This window comes from Vipera ursinii, assembly GCF_947247035.1.
Source record: "Vipera ursinii genome assembly, chromosome: 1".
Taxonomy (NCBI): domain Eukaryota; kingdom Metazoa; phylum Chordata; class Lepidosauria; order Squamata; family Viperidae; genus Vipera; species Vipera ursinii.
Window position 1 is genome coordinate 271,467,528 of NC_139512.1, and position 22,013 is coordinate 271,489,540.

The window sequence follows — 22,013 nt, forward strand, 5'->3', positions numbered from 1 at the left end:
CTGACAGTTTCTTGTTCTCAACAGTCCTGGTTGAGAAAAGGTCTTAGAAATCAACCACTGGCTTCACAGATAATCTAACTACCTTCATTAAATACCTGGGAAGAGACGGCATACATCTTACTAGCAAAGAGATGCCTCTCCAATCCCTCAACAGGTTATTAGACTAGGGACAAAAGGGGTAGGATGGTAAAAGCTTAGAATTTCTCCAAGAATTGGAGAAAACGCAAGCTGTTTTGTATGAAATAAAAGACAAGAAGAATTAAAGAAATTTTCAGAGAAATTACATATTTGTCAACAAATTAAGGTTTCACAAAGACAATTATCTATGTTAACTGTAAAAGAAAATAAAAATGATTTAAGTAAAGCAAAAAATGAGTTTGCAAATAAACCAGGGACGTATAGCATTATAAATTATAAAAAGAATATATATATATTAGATACTATAAGAGGGAGATACTCTATTAATGAATGTGTCCATACAAAAAGCATTTCATCAATATTATTTCAATTTGTATAAAAGAAGTGACATCTATCAAGAGTAAACAGATAAATATTTAAAAAAACAAAAATTACCAAAGATTACAGAGAAGCAGAGACAAATTATAAATGGACCTGTAACAATAAGGGAAGTTTCCGAAGCCATAAAAAAGGATTAAACTAAGAAAGTGGTCGGAGCAGATGGATTATCTGGTTCTTATTATAAACGTTTTGAGCATGAATTTTTATTACCTTTATAAAACATGATGAACTCTTATCTTACAGGCAGAAAAGATGCCAGAGAGTTTGAAATATAGCATTAATATATAAAGAAGGACAAAATTTGACTTTAACAAAAAATGATAGGCCAATATCATTATTGAATCGTGACTACAAGTTGCTCAGAATGATTCTTGCTGGTGCACTAAAATAATTTTGCAACAATTTATTCATGAGGATCAGTGTGGGTTTTTACTTAAAGGACAGTTTAAAAATGTTACAAATGAGTTAGATATTTTGAAACAACATAATAAAAAATAATCTTAAATGAAAAGAAGACCTTTGACAATTTGAAGTGGGCTTTTTTGCTCAAGGTTCTGGAAGATATGAATTTTGGAAAGAACTTTATAAACTGAGTAAGATCAATTTGTATTTGTCAGAAAGCAGAAATAATTATTAATGAAGATCTAACAAAACCCTGTGAGACACAAAAAAGCAAAAAAGGGATGCCCAGTCCCTTATTTTGGTTCTTAAAATACTGAATAGAGATATAAGACAAGATGTTAAGTTTGTGGGAGTAAAGATTAAGTATAAAGTTATATGTTAAGGACTTTTGCCAGTAACAAAGAATTTGGTGCATTAAGCAGGTTGTAAGATTAATAAATAAAAGATGAAGATGTTAACAAAAATATGAAAATACAAGATTAAACAGAATTGATGAATAAAATGGGTGCTAAGATTGAGAGGAAGGTAAAATATAATGTGAATTATCTGTTATTTCAAAATAACTCTATTAAGATGAGAAATTAAGTTTAAAAAGACATCTTAAGAGGGGAGAAACTACCACCGTCATTGCTGGGGAGAATTTCTGTGATAGAAATTAACGTCCTGGCTAGAATGAAGTTTTTGTTTCAAACAATAACTGTTTTGACAACTGATGTTCCATTTAAACAGTGGCAGAAATATATATCTAAATTTGTGTGACAGGGAAAAAAAACGAGTTAAATATAAAGTAGGGATGCGGTGGCTCAGTGGGTTAGGACGCTGAGCTTGTCGATCAGATGGTCGGCAGTTTGGCGGGTCGAATCCCAAGTGCCGCATAACAGAGTGAGCGCCTGTTACTCGTCCCAGCTTCTGCCAACCTAGCAGTTCGAAAGCACGTAAAAATGCAAGTAGAAAAATAGGGACCGCTATGGTGGGAAGGTAACTGCGTTCCGTGCGCCTTTGGCGTCTAGTCATGCCAGCCACATGACCACGGAGACGTCCTCGGACAAGCGCTGGCTCTTCGGCTTTGAAACGGAGATGAGCACCGGCCCCTAGAGGCGGAACTGACTAGCACGCATGTGCGGGGGAACCTTTACCTTTACCTAAATATAAAGTGTTACATCATGCAAAGGAAAAAGGAGAAATGGGTTTACCTGATTTGAAATCATGTTTTGCATCTTATTGTTTGATTTGGATGAAAGAGTGGCACTGCTTTTGGACTGATGTCTCTTGGAAGGAGAAGAACATAACCTAAGATTTGAGTGGATATTTGTGGTACAATAAACTCAAAGTTAACATGGATTTTAAAGAACATTCTGTTAGACGTACCACATTGAAAAAATATAGATACAAATCAAGTAACTCTAAACACCCTTACGGCCCTTAGCCATAAAGCATTTTATACATGGGAAGTAACAGATAAACACAAATGGCTAACTTACTGTAAGGTACTAAATTTTTTATATTTATAATTTTTTATATTTATAATTTTATAATTATATTTATAATTATAAATATAAATAATTATTTATAATTATTTATATTTATAATTATTAGAAAGATTAGAAAGATTTAAAAATAATGGTTTGAACATTATAACACTGAGTTTGAAATGGACTTGTGCACAAAGGATAAATATATAATTGCTAAAATGTATAAATCTTTACTGAAATTTGACACAGAACAAGTGAAAGAATGTGTGATAAAGTGGACTAAAACTGATTATACAGATGAAACAATAAGAAAATATGAAAGGATTGAAATTTACACTATATTATGTTAAAGAGACTTTTTATAAAAGGACATATTGGCGTACGTCACTAGAGAAATTGTCTAGAATGTATGAAAGCACTTCAAATTTATGTTTGAAATATGGATAACAAGAAAAGATATTTATCACATTTGGTGGACATGTAAAAAAGCTAGAAAATGCTGGATTCAAATACATACACTGATTCAGAGGACATTAAAGATTTATATACGATTGAGACCAGAGGTTTTTGTTCAGGGATTGATAGGCAAACAGTTGGAAAAAAGTTATGGAACTTTGTTTTGTACATGGTAACTGTAGCAAGATTGTTGCATGCACAAAGATGGAAAGATTTATTTTATAAAACACTATTTGGCTCGGCTCCTAGATAACTTTACTACTTGGCTTCTCCAACCAAATTTAGTTGACCTACAACAGGGGTATCAAACTCAATTTCATTGAGGGCCGCATCAGCAGTGCAGTTGCCCTCAAGGGGCCGGGTGGGTATGGCCTACTGGGTGGGCGTGGCTAGAGTGCATATGGCCTACAGAGTGGGCGTGGCCAGCTCTACATCGTTCGCATCAAGGGTGCCTATGGGGGCCTGGGCAAGAGTGGGATATATCTGAGGGTCTGGCAGAAGGAGGGTCTTTGGGCCAGGGCCAAGGCAGTGGGGGCTGTTCCCTCACTGTTTCCAGGATGGCTTCATGGGCCACATGAAACCACTTCGCGGGCCGGATCCAGCCCCCAGGCCTGGTGTTTGACATGTCTGACCTACAATGTGCCTTTTAAAGAAAGCCGTTTGGAGTGTTCCGGTCTTGTTAAGTGAGGGTGGCTGGGGCCTAGAAACAATGTTTTTTCAGTGGTAGCCTTTTAAAGAATAGCCTGCCTTTGGAACTAATATTGGCTTCTACCCTATTCAGTTCAGAAATTGGTTAAACCTAAGTTTTTCAGGAGAGTGTTTGAATATTAATTATGGTGACTCAACTTTGGTTTGCTTCAGTTATTCTTTTGATGTTTTTCTTTTTTTATCTTGTTTTTTGCATTGTTTATCATAGATGTTTTAATTTTGTTGTTAATCACTGGGAATGTTAAAGATTATATTGATATACAAAATCAATCAGAAAATAATTCCAATAAACCGTTATATAAGCCCTGGTTGGTTGGGTAAGTGCTGCGACTGAGAGTTACTTTCCTTAGCCCAACTTATGAATTGATGAAAGAACTGAGATTTGTACTAGGAATTGATTTGGCTTGCTTTTCTGAGATATTATTAGAGGTAATTCCCATTGGGTTCTTTTAAAGTGATTATTTTAAATGTATGCTTAAATTACAGCCTCAGTCACTAATCTACAGCATCTGGGAATAGTTAAACAGCCTTGTAAGATATAACAATGTCACACTATAAATTTTAAAAAATGAGATGAAGAGGGGGGAAAAAGACATCTTGCTTAAAATGTAGTGCGTAAGATTTGAATCCATCTCACCAGTGCTTTTTTTCTTAAAAAAAAGGTGCCGAAACCCACATCTTGTTAATCTTTTATTTATATAATTTTATTTATTTATTTATTTATTTATTTATTTATTTATTTATTTATTTATTTATTTATTGGCTTATATTCTTTGGTTGCGCTGTGCCCTGTTTGCAACTCTGCTACTTGCTGAGAGAAAGTTGGTGAAATTGCTTCCCGGGGGCACAAAAGGAGGAAAGATTGCTGAGAAGTGCGCTTACCTGTATACTGGCATTGTGAAGATTCTGGATTTTCCTCCCAGCCTTCCTATCCTAGAAAGATCCAGCAGAGATTGACCAAAAAGTTCATCTCAGGTCTGAATTCCCATGCAGTGAAAAGGAGAGGGCTCACAACTTCTGGTTGTAGTTATCCACGTTTCTGCACACTGAGATAATCAGCCACTTATACAAATTCAGAGCCTATCATGCTTTTATATTTATATGGAACAGATACATTACCTGAAAATTTAAGGGAGAAAAAAATTGTGTATATATGTATTTTGCTTCTGACTTTAGAAGCATTTGGCATGTCTGCACTGCCAATTGTACTGTCAATTATATACCTATAAATACATCACTCATGACATAATTTTTGGAATGTGTAAAAAATTTGAGCCAGCCCAGAAACTCATTTCCCATTGTTTGTGTATATATAGAAAGTAAACCCTGAAATAGATTTGGAAAGAGCAAGAACTTTGATTAAATGGAAATGTTGCTAAGCATAGAGTTAATTTGCAGCTGTTTCTGCTGTTTTCTTTTTATGTGCTATGATTTTACATCGCATTTTAAAATCAGCTAAATTGAATATGAATAAGATTGTGACTGAAAGAATACTAATTCTGAAATATAGTAAATATCTTTAACAAGTAACGTTAAATTTAGCTTTAGTGTAACTTGCTTGCTTAGTGTAGCTAAAACTGGAAATTATATTTCTAAAGCATTAGTATGGATCATTGAAAAGAACAAAGATTTAATATTTATGATTCAGAAATATAAATGTGTGAGAAACATGTTTTTAAAGACCTTTGCAGCTTGTTCTCATATATACCCTGCCAAAGAAGTAACTAAAATTATGAAATTTAGAATCTACCAAGCTTCCCTCCCATGGACAGAAGACAATCCATGGGAAATGTGAATCACTAATCCATTAAGCATGATAGGCTCTGTATTTGTATAAGTGGCCGATTATCTCAGTGTGCAGAAACGTGGATAACTACAACCAGAAGTTGCAAGCCCTCTCCTTTTCACTGCATGGGAACTCAGACCCGAGATGAACTTTTTGGTCAATCTCTGCTGGATCTTTCTAGGATAGGAAGGCTGAGAGGAAAATCCAGAATCTTCACAATGCCAGTATACAGGTAAGCGCACTTCTTGGCAATCTTTCCTCCTTTTGTGCCCCCGGGAAGCGATTTCACCAACTTTCTCTCAGTAAGTAGCAGAGTTGCAAACAGGGCACAGCGCAACCAAAGAGTATAAGCATTGAGGGCCAGGTGCTCCAGGGTGGTCACATAGGTGTGCAGGACGAGGTGGCAGTAGGGGCGCAGGTCCAGCACCGGGTAGGCCACCAGCCTGGCTCACACGGCTGAGCACATGGAAGGAGTCCACATGGACTCCGCAGAACCCACCTCCCACTCCTTGTCTTCACTTAGCTAGTTGAGTTGGTGTAGTTGGGCAACAGGGAGGGGTGCAAAGTTCCTGCCAACTTTCCCTCACTGCAGACAACTTGCCTGTGCAACGTTTGCCGGCAGGGCCTTTTGGCACGCTCAGCAGCATTTCCTATTGGCTTTTGAAAGCCAATAGGCTTTCAAAAGCCAATAAAGGGAATAGCACAGCTTGTGCAAAAGCTTTTTGTGTGTGTGTGTGTGTGTGCAAAAAAAGATGCCGGAACGTTGTTCTGAGCATTCTATGAGAAAGAAAGCCCTGCATCTCACAATGTTAGCCACTATAGTAAACTACCAGAATGATTTTTTGATTAGGCGTTATATCTCCATTGCTGTGCACATGTTACTTTGGAACTTAACCAATGTTTTTGCAGGTTAAATGAAATGCAGATTTCCATGCATTGTTTATGTTAGTCCTGGAATTTTTATATCCACTTTTTTCTATTATGTGTAAATAAATTATGAATGTTATATTTGGAAAATTTAATTACTTTCATGTGTTGCTTTTTTAAATGTAGCCGCCACGTGTTGCTTTTTACTGCAAGTTCTCCCATAGGACACAATATCCATCTGTGTAGTATGGTGCCATGTGTATTTGGTGAAGAGGATATAGTTCTACCAAATCTTGAAAAGGTATTTTGTTACCATAGTAACTGGATTTGTGTTCTCATTGACTATTACTTAGTTTATAATGGTTTTTTTCCCCTTTTCATTTCATTTTATTTACAGTCTCTATTTTTGTTTTATACTTGGCTTTGAAAAATAAAGCAGCTAGGGCTTGCTTGAAAATATTGGCTTTTAGTAGCATTGCATCTTAGGGTCACCATAAGCCAGTGCAGTCAAGGAAAGGATTATATTAATCATTAAGTTTAGCTATGACACGCAGCCTTTTCCTGATGGGATTAGATAGCGCATCATATCCATGGAGTCATGACCTGATGACACTTGCACTGCCTGGGTTTTGATGGTTTGCTTTGATGATGTCACTGATTAGAGGAATTGATGAGCATTATAAGTTAGTATATACAGTACTATATCCATTTACACATTAGCCATATGAATATACTTTGAGTAGTTCTTAAGTTATTGGCAAGTAAAATATGTTTTTCCCTCCCCCAGGAGAGCTATCGTTTTATGGAACAAGCTGCTACCATAATGAAAGCCATTGGAAATGTATTAATTAATTATGGGAATGCAGAAAATCTTCCCAAAGCTATAAAAGCCCTGGAATTAACACATTGCCCCCCTGGTCTTTATGGCACAGGAATAGCTAGAGAACATTCTAAGGTAAAAAAAAATAAGAAGGCTAACTTGTACAAGTAGTCCTCAACTTATAACAGTTCATTTAGTGACTGTTCAAAGTTACAACATCGCTGAAAAAAGTGACTTATGACTGGTTTTCACACTTTACGACCATTGCAGCATCCCCATGGTCACGTGATCAGAATTTGGATGTTTGGCAGCTGACGTATATTTATGACGGATGCAGTGCCCCGGGGTCATGTGATCCCCTTTTGCGACCTTGTGACAAGCAAAGTCAATGGGGAAGCCAGATTCACTTAACAACCGTGTTACTAACTGAACAACTTCAGTCATACACTGAACAACTGTGGCAAGAATGGTTGTAAAATGGGCAAAATTCACTTAATATCTTTCTCACTTAGCCAGAGAAATTTTGCGCTCAACTGCGGTCATAGCTTGAGGACTACTTGTATATGCTCTTTCAGTTATTGTTTCTTAATGCTGTCTGTCATATAATTAATATGTTTAAGAAAATATGCGGTTAATTCAGAATAATTTGAAAAGTCTTGGCATTTTTCAATGCTGACAAAAAGCCTAGGCCAGATACCAGTTACAAATCATCTAAGAGGATCTACGGTAAGCCAACTTTATCATGTTTGCTGTTCTCTTGGGCATAGAACAGAAGGTCACAGAACCAAACATTCTGTTCTCAGCTAATAATACTTAGACTTCTCTGGCTACTATACGATGATTCCTAAACCCATAGGATGTAAATCCTGTCTTCTGAGGGTGTAGAATCCCATTTGCAATAACTGCAGAGAGCTTTGCCGCTGTTGCTTCTCAGGTGACAAGAATTTTTACACGTAGGGAATCTATAGGAACCATAGCTGTCTTATTCCCAGATATGCTCCCAAAACAGCACCTAATTTTTACAAGTCTCTGAGATGGTGTGAATTTTATTTTTTGAAAACCAATATATTATGATCAGATAAATACATCTGATGCTGTGAATACATATTTTACAATATCTTCTCAGCAAAACGGGATGATATCGAATCAAATCTCATATAGTAAGAAAATAACCCAGTTATACAATAGGAGTGAAAGCTAGTTCCCAAATGTTTATGGAGATTCTCAGTCATCCAGGTCATGGTTGTCCCAAAGCCAAAGGTGCTTTTTCAAGAGGCAATTGGACTTTCAAGTTTGAAAGAGGGGTCAAAGAGACCATCTATGCCAGAATTGAACAGCCCTCTCTCAATAGAGAGGGAGGGATACGATATCTCCAAACTACAACACAATCCTTTCAGCAGTTCCAAGAAGAAACCACGTGCACACCCATTTGCACCACTGAGGTGACCTTGAGGACACAGATAAACCTTCAAGTGGCCTCAGTGACTCTCTAAAAGAATGAAAATGACCAGCTGTCTGCAAGGAATATAAATCCTTCCATTCCGCACCATCCAGCCAGAGCTGAAGAAGTTTCTTGGATGAGAGGTGAAATGTCTTCAAAGAAAAACAAAGTCCAGTTGCCTCTTGAAAAAGTATCTTTGGGACTAGTTCCCAAATAAATAGATTCATCTATTTTCTTGACTTTGTTTTTTCTTAGTTATATTATAATATACTTTAGATAGACAGACAGACAGAGTGTGTGTGTGTGTGCATATATAATATCAATGGTCTGTTTTCTTAGTTATAATATATAAAATGTATATGCATATTTATTTTAATTAATTTGCTGTTTATTTTTATTTATGTAGGCTTTCAATAATGCTTTTTGGCATCTGGTGAAACAAATATTAGGGAATGTTCCTTCCAATTATGAATTTGCTTACAGAAGTTTTACACTGGATTTTAAGCTCAGTGATGTTTCTCTTGAAGACTCTGAATACTCAGGTAAAATAAGAATGTCGTGACAGAATTTATCAGCAATATTTGTCTTTAAATATTCAATTGATAGTTGAATTAGAGAGAAGATCAGTGAATATTGTAAATCCAGCCATTCATTGACAAACAAAAAGCATCGTTGTTAAGCATTCCTTCATTAAAATGGTAAATGTCCTTTTTATGCCTCATACATCTAAAATAAGACAGCTTATTAAATTCTACATTATTAAGCCTATTTGAGGAAGTTAAAGTCAGTGGTGGGATTCAGCCTGTTCGTACCACTTTGGCAGAACCAGTAGCTAATTTTTTGTTGTCCAAGCCCAAAATGGACTTCCCGGAAGTGGCATCCACACAGAGAACCATATTTGAATTCCACTACTGGTTAAAGTGTTTAATTTTTATTTTTTGGACATTTATCATTCCTTGAAAATTGAAGGCAATAGTTTGAAGAATTTGCCCAGAAACCATGCCAAGATGGTGAGAGTGAATGAAGACCATATCCTTTTCCCCAGTAACAATATTCATATTTTTCACCACAGGATCTTCTTCCAGGATCTTCTCTAATCCTCCAGAACCTGTTTTGATAATATGGGAACCTTCAGAGAAAAAAGCGGAATCATTCTTTCCCATTCTGTAAATAAAAATTATTCCCATTCTTAGGAAGACACATTGGATTCTAACCTAATGAATATTTATTTATTGATTCATGTTAAATGCATTAAGTGCATATGTATCTCAGGCATTTCATCAGAGTCCATTGGCTTGGAGTCCCTATTGTGGTGCCTAAGTCACTAATATGCCCATGACACTGTGTTGCCGTCAGGATTCTCTACTCCTCTGGACTTATTTTGTACCTGGCTGTGTTACTATGTGAAATGATGGACTGGAACAGAAGTGGAAACATACAATTTTTCTGTGCATTTCCCTGGTAGTAATAACTGTATTACCTTCTTTGTGTATGCTGTTGATCATTGAAAGCTAGTGAAGTGGTCATTTTGAAGTTTGGACACAGCCTTCAATATGCGTTGGACATGGCTTCATTTCACATAGCCCAACCTACTATTATATAAATGTGACATCTAATACTGAATACATAACCATATTGCGAATGTATAAATAGATTTCAAGTTTTTAAGTAAAACCTAACATCATAGTCTTCATAATTTTTTTCCTAAGTTTTGGAGCTGCAGTCATTTCAACACCAATGCCACCAAATAATGGCACTGAAGATTAAGAATTTTCTTTAGCTCTTCCTTCCTTCTAGTGGTCTTTTGGATTTTTGCAATTAAGATCTAGTGGCCCTAAACACTTGCAGGAACTTAGCAAGACCATTGAAAAAGTTTCAGCCATAGATATGTTTTGAAATTTTAATTGAATTTCAGTATTGATTAGTTCCTGACAGAAAAGAGAACAATGCGTCTCTCACCTAAGGTTTTTGGATTTTTTTTCCTATGAATTTATTTAAAATAAATCTAGTCTAGAATACTTCTGATAAATACTTTTGATAAATCATGTATATTAATTATAATTTTTTGAACAAAAGAATAACTTCTATATCTTACAACTTCAAATTTTTAGTTGATAGTCATGCTTTGAATGAAATTAAATGACACTCAGCTTTTGAAGCTTTTCTTCATAAGGAAGATATTCATATGATGTGGCCATTTCAGTTTTTTGCAGTCATTTTCCAGTATCTTAGTGAAATTACATTCAGTATTCTAACAATGAGCACGCTTCTCATTTATAATATGATCAAGATATGGTGCTGTTTTGTTTTCTATCCCTTTTGGCGTAAGCACTGAGTTTACATTTTTTGGATTATACCTCTGTAGTCTTTGTGAGGTTTCCTTTGTTTAGGATTTTATTGTTATATGTGTGGGGGTATTTTTTTCTTGTGCATTGATATATAATTTGGGATACATAAAAATCAGTACTTACAGAACAGAGTTCACTATTAATACTTAGAACTCATCATAATACTATAAACAATCACATGGTCATTTATTTTAACTGCTTTTTCAGGCAAAAAGCTCTCTCAAGGTTTTCACAAATAGGATCGTAGAACAATTTAAAAGAAAAAGGATAGTTCATCATAGCTATATAAAACATTTCATTCCAAGTCATCCATTGTGTTTTATGAATTCTATGAATTTAATTTTTGTTGTGCTATGTATACATTACATATGTATTTATGTATTTTCAGATGCAACAGAGGCAAGTGTTTCTCTTTGGCATAATAGAGAGTCTACTCCTGAAGAAGAGGAAGCTGCAGTTAAACTGCAAGCCATATGGAGAGGAACATATATCAGGCTACTGATGAATAGCAGAAAACCAGGTCAGGATTCTTCAAATTAATCTATTCATTATTTTGAAAACTGGGAATTTTTAATGGGATGTATGGGAGAAATGTACAATTATTTATTATTAATACTTTCATGATGTGTCAGGGATGCATCCAACTCTAAGCAACTTATTATTCATTTATAAAGACAGAAATTAAAACATAATCCCCTTGGGAAGAAGTCTTATAAGGACTAGAGAAAAATATATTCACATCGAGACAGATTCAGAAGTTATCTGCCAAATTTAACTCCAATAAATATGCTTGCAGCACATTTTTAGTCAAAGCTCAGTTTACCTGTAACTGCCTAAAATCAGCTAATAAGGATCCAGTTATTAAAATTCTGATCTGCCACCAAATTAAAAAATGTGAGTAAAACATTTTTATAAAACATCTGAGCAGTTATTAGTTAGACAATAGAGAGTAATAAGTGCTCCTCAATTACTCTAATTACTAATATTAAAAACTATCCTTCTGAATCACCTATTAATTAGTTTGGAATGACTACTCATGATTATTTTATCTATCCATTTTCATATGTCAAGCATAAAAAAAGAAAAAAACAGATTTATTTTTAAACAACTCCCAATATGCCACATTAAAAAAATCAAAATACAAAATTAAATTAATACGTTTTAGAACTGTAGTTTAGTACAAAATTCTAGAAGAAACCTAAGAAAAAGAGATAAAATAAAATACATTAATTATCATAAGAAGTTTAAAAAAATGTTCTACAAAGACTCCCAAAAAGCACATATTGAAATTGCTGAACAGGGACTTCTCACATCAACCTGAAGGTGTAACTCCAACTTAAGAAATAATAAAAATGTAAAAGTAAACAGGCTACTCTTTCTTGATCTTTTGATCCTGGGGGGAAGAAAAATGTCAGCAGCTTCAAGAACTGAGAATTTATGTAGCCAATATGTAGGCTGAAAATGTAGTTGGATATAGAAAATAAGTTTGCCTTCCACTAAATGTGCCTCATTATACAGCTTAGGTTTCTTCACTAACCCACAAAATCATTATTTTCATACCTTTCAATGTGAAAGGTTTCACAATAGAAACTCATACTTGGTCCAAATAGTATACATCAGATCCTATCTCTTGCTACCATTTCTTCTAGTTGGATAGGATTTTATTATTTTCTTTTTTTGAAGGTCTTCATCTCTGGCAAATAGTTTTTCCCAATAAAATATCATTCTGAAAAGTTGCACTGGTATGTGGATGTACTTTGAAAAATATTCAGGAAATCACATGTCTGTTTTCTGTCCAGCTTTTGGAAAAGACGGTTAGTGAGCTTTGGGGATACAAGTGATCAGGAAAAATATGATCGCCATCACTCAAGATTGTGAGGTCACACAAGCAGAGTCAGTCTGATTCATATGTGCATGGGTGAAATATTCAAATATGTTAAAAGTCTAGCCTAGAATCTTATTTATAGAATTAGATAGAAAGTAATTTAAATCTATACAATACTTGGATAATGCAAATTATTTTTGTGCTACAAATATTCACCTTATGCTATGGTAATGGCTTTTTTTTCTTATGTAATTTTAGGCACAAAGGAGAATGCTAAAGTCAAAGAAACACTTCAAAAGTTGTGGGGTCTAATTGAGTCAAATTTTGAACAATGTTCTTTAATGTTTTTGAGGTAATATATCTCTTGCAAAATCATATTTGTCAAACCCCATAATATGATAGCCACCCAGAGTTTGGTGTAAGATGAGTGGTTGTCTATCGTTCTGTGATATCTTTTACAGAGATATATTTAAAAGTAAATGTAAGTCAGTTGAAAAATATCGTTGCTACGAAGATGAATGGACTAAGACAACTTTTGCTGATTATACTGTAACTTACGGGGATCAACAAGCAAATGTTTGGTTTGTAGTCTTCAGGTGAGTTTATTATTGATGTAACCCAATCTGAAATAAAATTTATTTTACAGTTAATTCTCTTAATATACCTGAGACCCAAATATCCACATACTGAAGTTTCCTAGTATATGTTCCCCTTTCCTAATCTCAGATATCTGCCTTATAACTAAAAAGTGTGTCCTTTCAGGTAAATCTTAGCAATCTCTTTTTCTGTTAAGTATTCTTTCAGATTCTGCCTTCCATATCACAAATATGAAAGACTAAATTTCATTATAAACAAGTTAAGTCTGAGATGTAGAAAGAAACTTATTATATGACTTCCTCAGTATTTTTTTATTTAAAAAATAAATCAATACTTTCATTTTTTTCCCCATTGACAGGACATGAACATTAATAAACATTTTTTTTAAAAAAGCCAAAACTCCTTCTAAATTGCTATACTCAATGGCTACTTCAAAACCTCTCAATGTAACATACATTTCCTATGTCAACTGTCCAAAGAACTGCAGGGCATTTCTTAGCAGCTTATATATATATCAAAATGTTTATTTAAATAAATATTGGCTTGGTTAGCAGAGCTTACAGTATTTTAGTGTGAAAATTTAACAACGTTATGGACATGCATGCAAACAAATTAGAAGTAGACTTATTCCAAAAATCTTAATATAAAATAAATTATTTTTAACTCTTCTTTTTATTGTAGAGAAGTATTTTACATTCCAGAAGACATGATTATTGCACCAAAAGTTTATTCAACAGTTCCAACCTGTGTATTGCATGTGGTTGACAATGACACATTACAGGAAATTCCTCGAGTCTTTCTCAGAGTTGCACCCTATCTTTATACAAAGAACAAGGTGAGATATATAAACATCTTGATCGTGATGCCACTCATTCTCTTTTTTTGTGACACACACACACACACAGACACACACTAAGAGTGTGATACAATTCAAACTGAAGAGTCAATATTAAAAGAGACAGTGATTCAGTATCTGATGACAAACTGATTAGGCTAAAACTGCTTTGAGCTTTAAATTTTTAATTTAAGAATCAATTCAAAATAAATTCATTGACAGTCTATACTACTAAAACTTTCAAACTCTTGAAGCTTTCATGTTTAAGCATCGTCTTAAACATTTCGGTTAATTAACTTTTTTATTTTAGAAAGGATATACTTTCATGGCTGAAATTCAGACTGGTGAATCACCTGTGCCGGCTGGGAAAGTAAGGCTTCGGCTTATAAGTTCTTACTCTCCCCTTCCGTTTCTCTCTCGTGAAGCTGTAAACAACATGTTTGCTGTTAAAGAAGTTAAAGACTATTATTTGCCAAATGATAAGCATATCATATTCAGGTAAAATATGAAAAAGGCAAAGTTATTTGCACATTGTTACTACTAGTACTATACATTTCATTGCACAGAAATTATTTTTAGTACCTAATATCAGAGGGCTGAGCAAGTACTTGAAAAGGAATATTTCACATGTGGAGAGATGCTCAGAAGCAGCTTACAAAGCAATTGTGCAAGCCTGGAAAATGACGCAATCTACGCAGCCTTTCTCTGTGGGTGTGCGTGTGGGGTGGTATTATAATTATAGGTCAATAGGTCAAATGCAGGTGATACTGCAATTAATAATGTAATGAAAGGTAATAAATACTAATAAATACACTGAAAACTACTTCAGTACAATTTGCAATTCTTTCCATCCTGATCAGTACATTTCATTACGGTATTCCTCTAATGAATAATATTAATTAAAAATATGAAAGATTAAGGAAGATGGTCTAATATTGCTGGATATTTGTTTAGAAATATTAGAGGCAGCATGAATAAAAGAACAGCTTTCCAGTTCCAGTTTTGTTATTGGCTATAATTAGATAAACATATAATGAATAAATACACAATAGGAAAAGGGAGGCACATTAGTATGGCCATAGTCTCATAGCCAAGAGAAAACTGAATCAATTGACCTACTTCAAATTACTCTACAGGCCTGAGTGTTAAGTTCACACTAAATGAAAACAAGAGTGATGGACTTATCAACTAGTTACTTCTTTTCTATGGGGATAATTTAAAAATTGTATTCCCTATCAGCAGCCAGATTTTCCAACATAATTCCACCCGACATGTTCAGATCAAAACTAATATAAGAAAACTGTTGTTATTGTTAGCTGCGAAGTCGTATCTGACCCATCGCGACCCTATGGACAACGTTCCTCCAGGCCTTCCTGTCCTCTACCATCTTCTGGAGTCCATTTAGGCTCACGCCTACTGCTTCAGTGACTCCAGCCAGCCACCTCATTCTCTGTCGTCCCCTTCTTCTATTGCCCTCAATCTTTCCCAGCATTAGGCTCTTCTCCAGTGAGTCCTTCCTTCTCATTAGGTGGCCAAAGTATTTGAGTTTTAGCTTGAGGATCTGGCCTTCTAAAGAGCAGTCAGGGTTGATCTCCTCTAGGACTGACCGGTTTGATCGCCTTGCAGTCCAAGGGAGTCTTCTCCAGCACCAGAGTTAAAAGGCCTCAATTCTTTGGCACTCAGCCTTTTTTCACTGCCATACATTGCAACTGGGAAGACCATAGCCTTGACTATACGCACTTTTGTTGACAGGGTGATGTCTCTGCTTTTTAGTGTGTTGTCTAGATTTGCCATGGCTTTCCTCCCGAGGAGCAAGCGTCTTTTAATTTCTACAGTCCCCATCTGCAGTGATCTTGGAGCCCAGGAAAATAAAATCTGTCACTACCTCCATTTCTTCCCCATCTATTTGCCAGGAATTGAGAGGGCCGGATGCCATGATCTTGGGTTTTTTAATGTTAAGTTTCAACCCATGTTTTGCACTCTCCTTCTTCACCCGCAACAAGAAGCTCTTTAGTTCCTCTTCACTTTCTGCCATTAGAGTGGTATCATCTGCATATCTTAGGTTGTTGATATTTCTTCCGGCAATCTTAATTCCAACTTTTGATTCATCTAGCCCTGCCTTTCTCCTAATTTGCTCTGCATATAAGTTAAATAGGCAAGGCAACAGTATACAGCCTTGCCGGACTCCTTTCCCAATTTTGAACCAATCAGTGGTTCCGTGTCCAGTTCTCACTGATGCTTCTTGGCCCACATATAGGTTTCTCAAGAGACAAATAAGATGGTCTGGTACACCCATCTCTTTAAGGACTTGCCACAGTTTGTTATGATCCACACAATGAAAGGCTTTAGCATAGTCAATGAAGCAGAGGGCTAGTACTAGTAGCGCCAGAAAGAATGAAGCGACTGGGCCAAACCCAAAAGGACGCTCAGCTGTGGATGTGTCTGGAACTCTCTAGCTTTCTCCATGATCCAGCGTATGTTGGCAATTTGATCTCTAGTTCCTCTGCCTCTTCAAAATCCTACCTGTACTTCTGGTAGTTCTCGATCCACATACTGCTGAAGTCTAGCTTGTAGGATTTTAAGCATAACTTTACTAGCATGAGAAATGAATGCAACGGTGTGATAATTTGAACATTCTTTGGCACTGCCTTTCTTTGGAATTGGAATGTAAACTGATCTTTTCCAATCCTGTGGCCACTGTTGAGTTTTCCAAATTTTCTGGCAAATTGAGTGTAGCACTTTTACTGCATCGTCTTTTAAGATTTTGAATAGCTCAGCTGGAATACTGTCACCTCCACTAGCTTTGTTGTTGCTCAGCTTTTCTAAGGCCCACTTCACTTCACATTCTAGGATGTCTGGCTCGAGGTCAGTGACCACCTCATTGTGATTATCAGGGACGTTAAGCTCATTCTTGCTCTAACAAAGCAAAAGAATTAAAATTCTACAAAGACAATGGAAGCTGTGGGACATCCGTTAAGACTCCTTTGAGAACAGCTTATTAGGTAGAAACTGTTCACGACAACTTTCCTTAATCTGGTGTCCTTGGTGTATGTTGGATTGACTCCCATATCTCAGCCATTGGTTGTGCATTTGGGTGGGGTTGGGGTGATTATTCAAGATATAATACAAAATATCATATGGGGATCAAATTGGGAAAAGTTATTCAGTGTACTTATTTAGCTTGTTGCTCATTCTCACTGAGGTGTTATGACTAATGGGTAAGAAATAGCTTTCTCTTTCTTTTGGGAGACTTTTAAATATTAAATGTTAACTTCATTTTCATTGTAATACTGTAACATTGGTGCTCTACTTATTTGAGTAGCAGCAAGTACGTATTTCTAAATATATATAGTATATAATTTTCATATCAAACCTTATTTTCACAGGGCTTAGAAACAGTGTTTTCTTGAATAAAAATAAAATAGAATTTGATTTGGTGAAGAGAATTATGACATTATTATTTATTTGTTTTCTATCTTGATTTTTCCCCCCTTTAGATATTTAGTAAAAGTTACAATACCACTTATTGCTACTGTGCAGGTACAGACTTCTAAATCGGATACTATAATTAAACTACAAGTTCTGGATTCTGAGGAAGAGACGGCGAGTTCTACTGGGAAGGGTCATGTTATCATTCCTGCATTTCATTTCATGTCTTCTGAAAGGCCTTTAAGTAGTCTGTGTCAGTATTCTATGCTTTTGCTAGATGACAATGATGATTGTGATGATGGCAATCTTGAATGTATTTTTACGTACGTGTGTGTGTGTGTATGTGTGTGTGTGTGTTTGTATGTATGTCAATGTTTTCACTAGGAATTTAATTTATGGCACTGTTAATGACAAGAAATGGTTTTCTACAGAGTCCCATGCTGCTGCTCTACAAGGAAAAGTAGTAGCAATGCGCTTGCTATGTAACCTGCTTGTCTCACATAGGAGTGAGGGCCACAGTCACCAAATGTGTGTGTGTGTGTGTGTGTGTGTCTGTGTATACACATATATATATATACAACTCATTATTTGTGTAAATTTTTTGGATTGCTAACAAAGAATTAAAGGGAGACTGATATGGCCATTTCAAACTCATTTGTTCTCGTCAGTCAGCCATACCCTTAAAATACACACACAAACACACAATTTTAATCATTTTAATATATATCTGAAAGGTTCTCAAACTTTATGATACCACAACTGTTTCTTGGGCATGTGTGGGTAAAAGGAGAACCAAAAGACTGTTTTGACAACATGCCCATTCTTCTTGAGCAATGCTTCTGAAATTGTTTAAAAATGTAATCCTTGCTTTAAGTTGCTGGCATCTTCCTGACTTATAATTTGATAACTCCAAATTATAATTGAAGCAGCACATTTTTTTCCAAGCATCTCTTCAAAGAAACTTGTTTTACTTGCCTTTGTTTGTTCCAGTAGAATAATTTGTTTTGAAGTATAAATAAAGACCAGTGAATCACAACCCTTTTAAAAAGTGAATCATTGAAAATGTATTTCCCTTGGGAAGGGAATCCTTTGTTTGGGAATGCTTGTCTTTATATAAGTCGTTTACTTTATCAAGTTCATTGTCAGAGGCCATTCTTTATGTGTGATGGGACAATATAGATGAATTCTGAATGCCACAGCCAAATATCCAGAGGGCTGGAGACCTTGCACTTAGGTTGATATTTTTAAATGACAGATTTGTCTGCAGTAAATCTGTGATCAAATGGGTAACAGATCTGGAAACATACAGGATGGAGTAAGACAATTACAAACCAGTGGAGGATTATTACAGCAAATATTTAATCCTGGGAGGGGCTACTATTGTACTATGTCATCCTGGTTGCATGAGAATATCCCTCCCAAGCTGCTTGATCTCATTCCAGAGGTGGATATCAATTTGCTTATAATATTAGCAAGTTCCACTTGCCTTTAAACTCTACTTTCTGGGATCAACCATGGTGTGTCTCTGTAACATTAGCCTGTGTACAAACCCAATACATGCAGTTAAACACATATTAGGTCTCAATTTTACCTTGGAGCAGATGAGACATGATCTGATGTTGGGAGATACTTCTATCAGTATCAGTAGAAGAGAATATTGGTAGCTCAGGGTTGAATTGTGAGTCCTTGATGCTTTCTGTACATGGTTGTTTTCTTGAAAATATCTATTTCACCAACTAGGTAGAAGAGAGTAGGTTTACTGTCTTTTTTTATACACCAGTGGCTTGCCCTGAGAGTGTTGGTGAAACTGTTCTTGTGGTTCCTTGCTTAGGCTATTATTTACTGTTTGTTTGTCTGACTTGATAATTCCTTGACTAGGGTATTGTTAACCTGTTGTGGGTCTAGTATTGGTTAGCTCACTGTTAGTCTAGTATAACCCTGGTGTTAATCTCTGCTTAGCTGGGTGTTGATTTCTGGCAAGATGTTTTGACTTTTTTGCTTCCTTTTTGGCTTTTTGATTATCTCTGTTTAATGGTATGTAGATGTTGTTTATCTTTGTATGTCTGTTGATGGCTGATCTGTCTGAGTGCCAGGAATTCTCTAGCGTTTTTAGTCTTTATTTATTTATTTTATTTTAATTGCATTTATATCCCGCCCTTCTCCGAAGACTCAGGGCGGCTTACAAGCTTAGCAGTAGCCTTCATTCTATGTATATGCCTGCTTATTAGGGCTTTCACACCCCTCCCAAGCGGCATTATTACAAAGTCAGCTTAATTGCCCCCAACAATCTGGGTCCTCATTTTACCTACCTCGGAAGGATGGAAGGCTGAGTCAACCTTGAGCCTGGTGGGATGTGAACCTGCACTAATTGCAGGCAGCTGGTGTTACTTAAGGAGGCATTAGTCCACTGCTCCACCAAGGCTCTAAAAGTCTTGGTTTGGTCTAGGATGCTCACAGTTTCCCACAGTTTTCCAATTGAAATTATGATGAAGTCTGTCCATGTGTTGGAAACAAAAGAGTTTTCATGTGTTCTGATTGCTGGTTGGTGTTCATGGATGTGCTCTGCTAGTCTCCATGTTTGTCCTACATAGTGTCTATTATAGTCCTTATACTGTATGTTGTAGATGTCTTCTGTTTATTCTTCTGGGGCTGCAGATATTTTAATTTACTTAGGATGTTTTGGAAGACTTTAGTAGGTTTGTGTGCTATGGCGATGCCAGATGCTTTTGCCACCCTTTTTCTTTTGGACTCAAACTTTGTTCATCAGACTATTGTCTAGACTGCAGCTCTTTCTCCTGTCTCCCAAGGTCATTCTCACATACCATTACATAAACCTCCTGTAATCTTCACTACTGATGATCATGGTATCCTTCTGGACTACTGGTTTGGGAGTTTATTGTTTAGGCAGGCAGTTCTCATTAGTGATGTTAGGGACAAGGAGAGGTCAAGCCTTTGGGCACTCTGTTATAGGATTGCCTCAGAATCCAGTTCTTCTATTGTGTTTAGCCTCTACATGAAACCACTATCGAGAAGATTTCAGCTGATTCAGGATGAAGTGCCATCAATATGCTGGGTAACTCCACCCACCCCAGGCCCAATTCGAGATGTGATAGAAATTGTAACTCATTGCCTGGGGGCTATCAGAATTTGGGTGGGGAGAAACAAAAGCAAAACTTGGTGGAGCAGTGGGCTAATGCCTCCTTAAGTAACACCAGCTGCCTGCAATTAGTGCAGGTTCGCATCCCACCAGGCTCAAGGTTGACTCAGCCTTCCATCCTTCCGAGGTAGGTAAAATGAGGACCCAGATTGTTGGGGGCAATAAGCTGACTTTGTAATAATGCCACTTGGGGTGTGTGTGAAAGCCCTAATAAGCAGGCATATACATAGAATGAAGGCTACTGCTAAGCTTGTAAGCCGCCCTGAGTCTTCGGAGAAGGGCGGGATATAAATGGAATTAAAATAAAAATAAATAAAAATAAAACTGAACCAAAATAAAACTGCTGTTAATTTAAAAGCCAGGACTAACTTTGCCTCTTGATTGAATTGTTTATCCCCAGAGAGAAAAGTCTTGTGATCTAATTAAATAAATACGTCATAGACTCAGAACTTCTATCAGAAAAGCAGATGGAAGTCATGGCCATGTGGGCTTTAATCTTTGGCTGGTTCACCAGTTGCAGCCTTAGCTGAAACATGATGTATTGAGAAGAATTGCTTGTGCCCTTACCATCTCCCAGTTAGATAACCGTATTCACACTACATGGGAAGGCTTTTGAGTACCAATCAGATACTTCTGGTGATCCAAAATGCAACAGTTCATGTGCTCACTGTTCAGTGGTGCTGCTACATTATTATATCATTTCTGCAGGAGTCTGCGTGGTTACTACTATGTTGCTGAATACAGTGAAGAATTCAATTGCTTTCTTAAAAACCTTATATGGTTCAGAGCCTGAGTATTTAAGAAGTTAATTTTCCCTGATTAAGATGGCTAAGAGCATCTCCTAAGGATCTCCAACTACCAGGAAGTGCAGCAAAAGGATCTGTTCTTTGTGAGGGCTTCTCTGTTAGGAAACAGCCTCCAGCCGAGGTGAGAATGAACTTCATTCTCATGGTCTTCTGGAAACTGGTAAAAATCTAGTTCTTCTGGAAGGCCTTTAAGAATTTACTATGGAGTTATTGTCAGCAATATTACTCTTAATTAAGGGTACTTGGTGTTCTCTGAGTTTCGTTGTTTTTCTGCAGATATTTCGTTACCAGAATAGGTAATCTGAAGAAGTGGAATTTGCTGCTTGTTTGTGCCTAGGAGCTTGTCCTGTCAGTCTTGGTTGGAGGGGTTTTTTTGATGGTTCCTTGATTTGAGTATTGTTTCTTCCTTGATTGTTCCTGTTGTTGTTTGTTGCTTATCAGATATTGTCTACTAAGGAAGACGTGCCTTGATTTTTTATTATATCTTTTAATTGGGATATAGGTGGAGTTATCGCTATAGTCTACATATTTTTAATATTTTTTGT

The 22,013-nt window shown here is 36.2% G+C and overlaps 1 protein-coding gene across 1 annotated transcript in view; it reads left to right on the forward strand.

Annotated features, from left to right (window-relative positions):
- The window catches only part of ADGB (androglobin), a gene marked incomplete at its 5' end in the record, with an annotated part of 93,777 nt that overhangs the window by 55,403 nt on the left and 16,361 nt on the right, over positions 1-22,013 (forward strand). Inside the window, 9 exons of the mRNA XM_083348724.1 lie at positions 6,397-6,511; positions 6,998-7,165; positions 8,878-9,013; positions 11,208-11,339; positions 12,903-12,996; positions 13,106-13,240; positions 13,923-14,076; positions 14,387-14,574; positions 17,574-17,758. Coding sequence (XP_083204850.1) covers positions 6,397-6,511; positions 6,998-7,165; positions 8,878-9,013; positions 11,208-11,339; positions 12,903-12,996; positions 13,106-13,240; positions 13,923-14,076; positions 14,387-14,574; positions 17,574-17,758 — 1,307 coding nt within the window. The remainder of the gene's footprint in view (positions 1-6,396; positions 6,512-6,997; positions 7,166-8,877; positions 9,014-11,207; positions 11,340-12,902; positions 12,997-13,105; positions 13,241-13,922; positions 14,077-14,386; positions 14,575-17,573; positions 17,759-22,013) is intronic.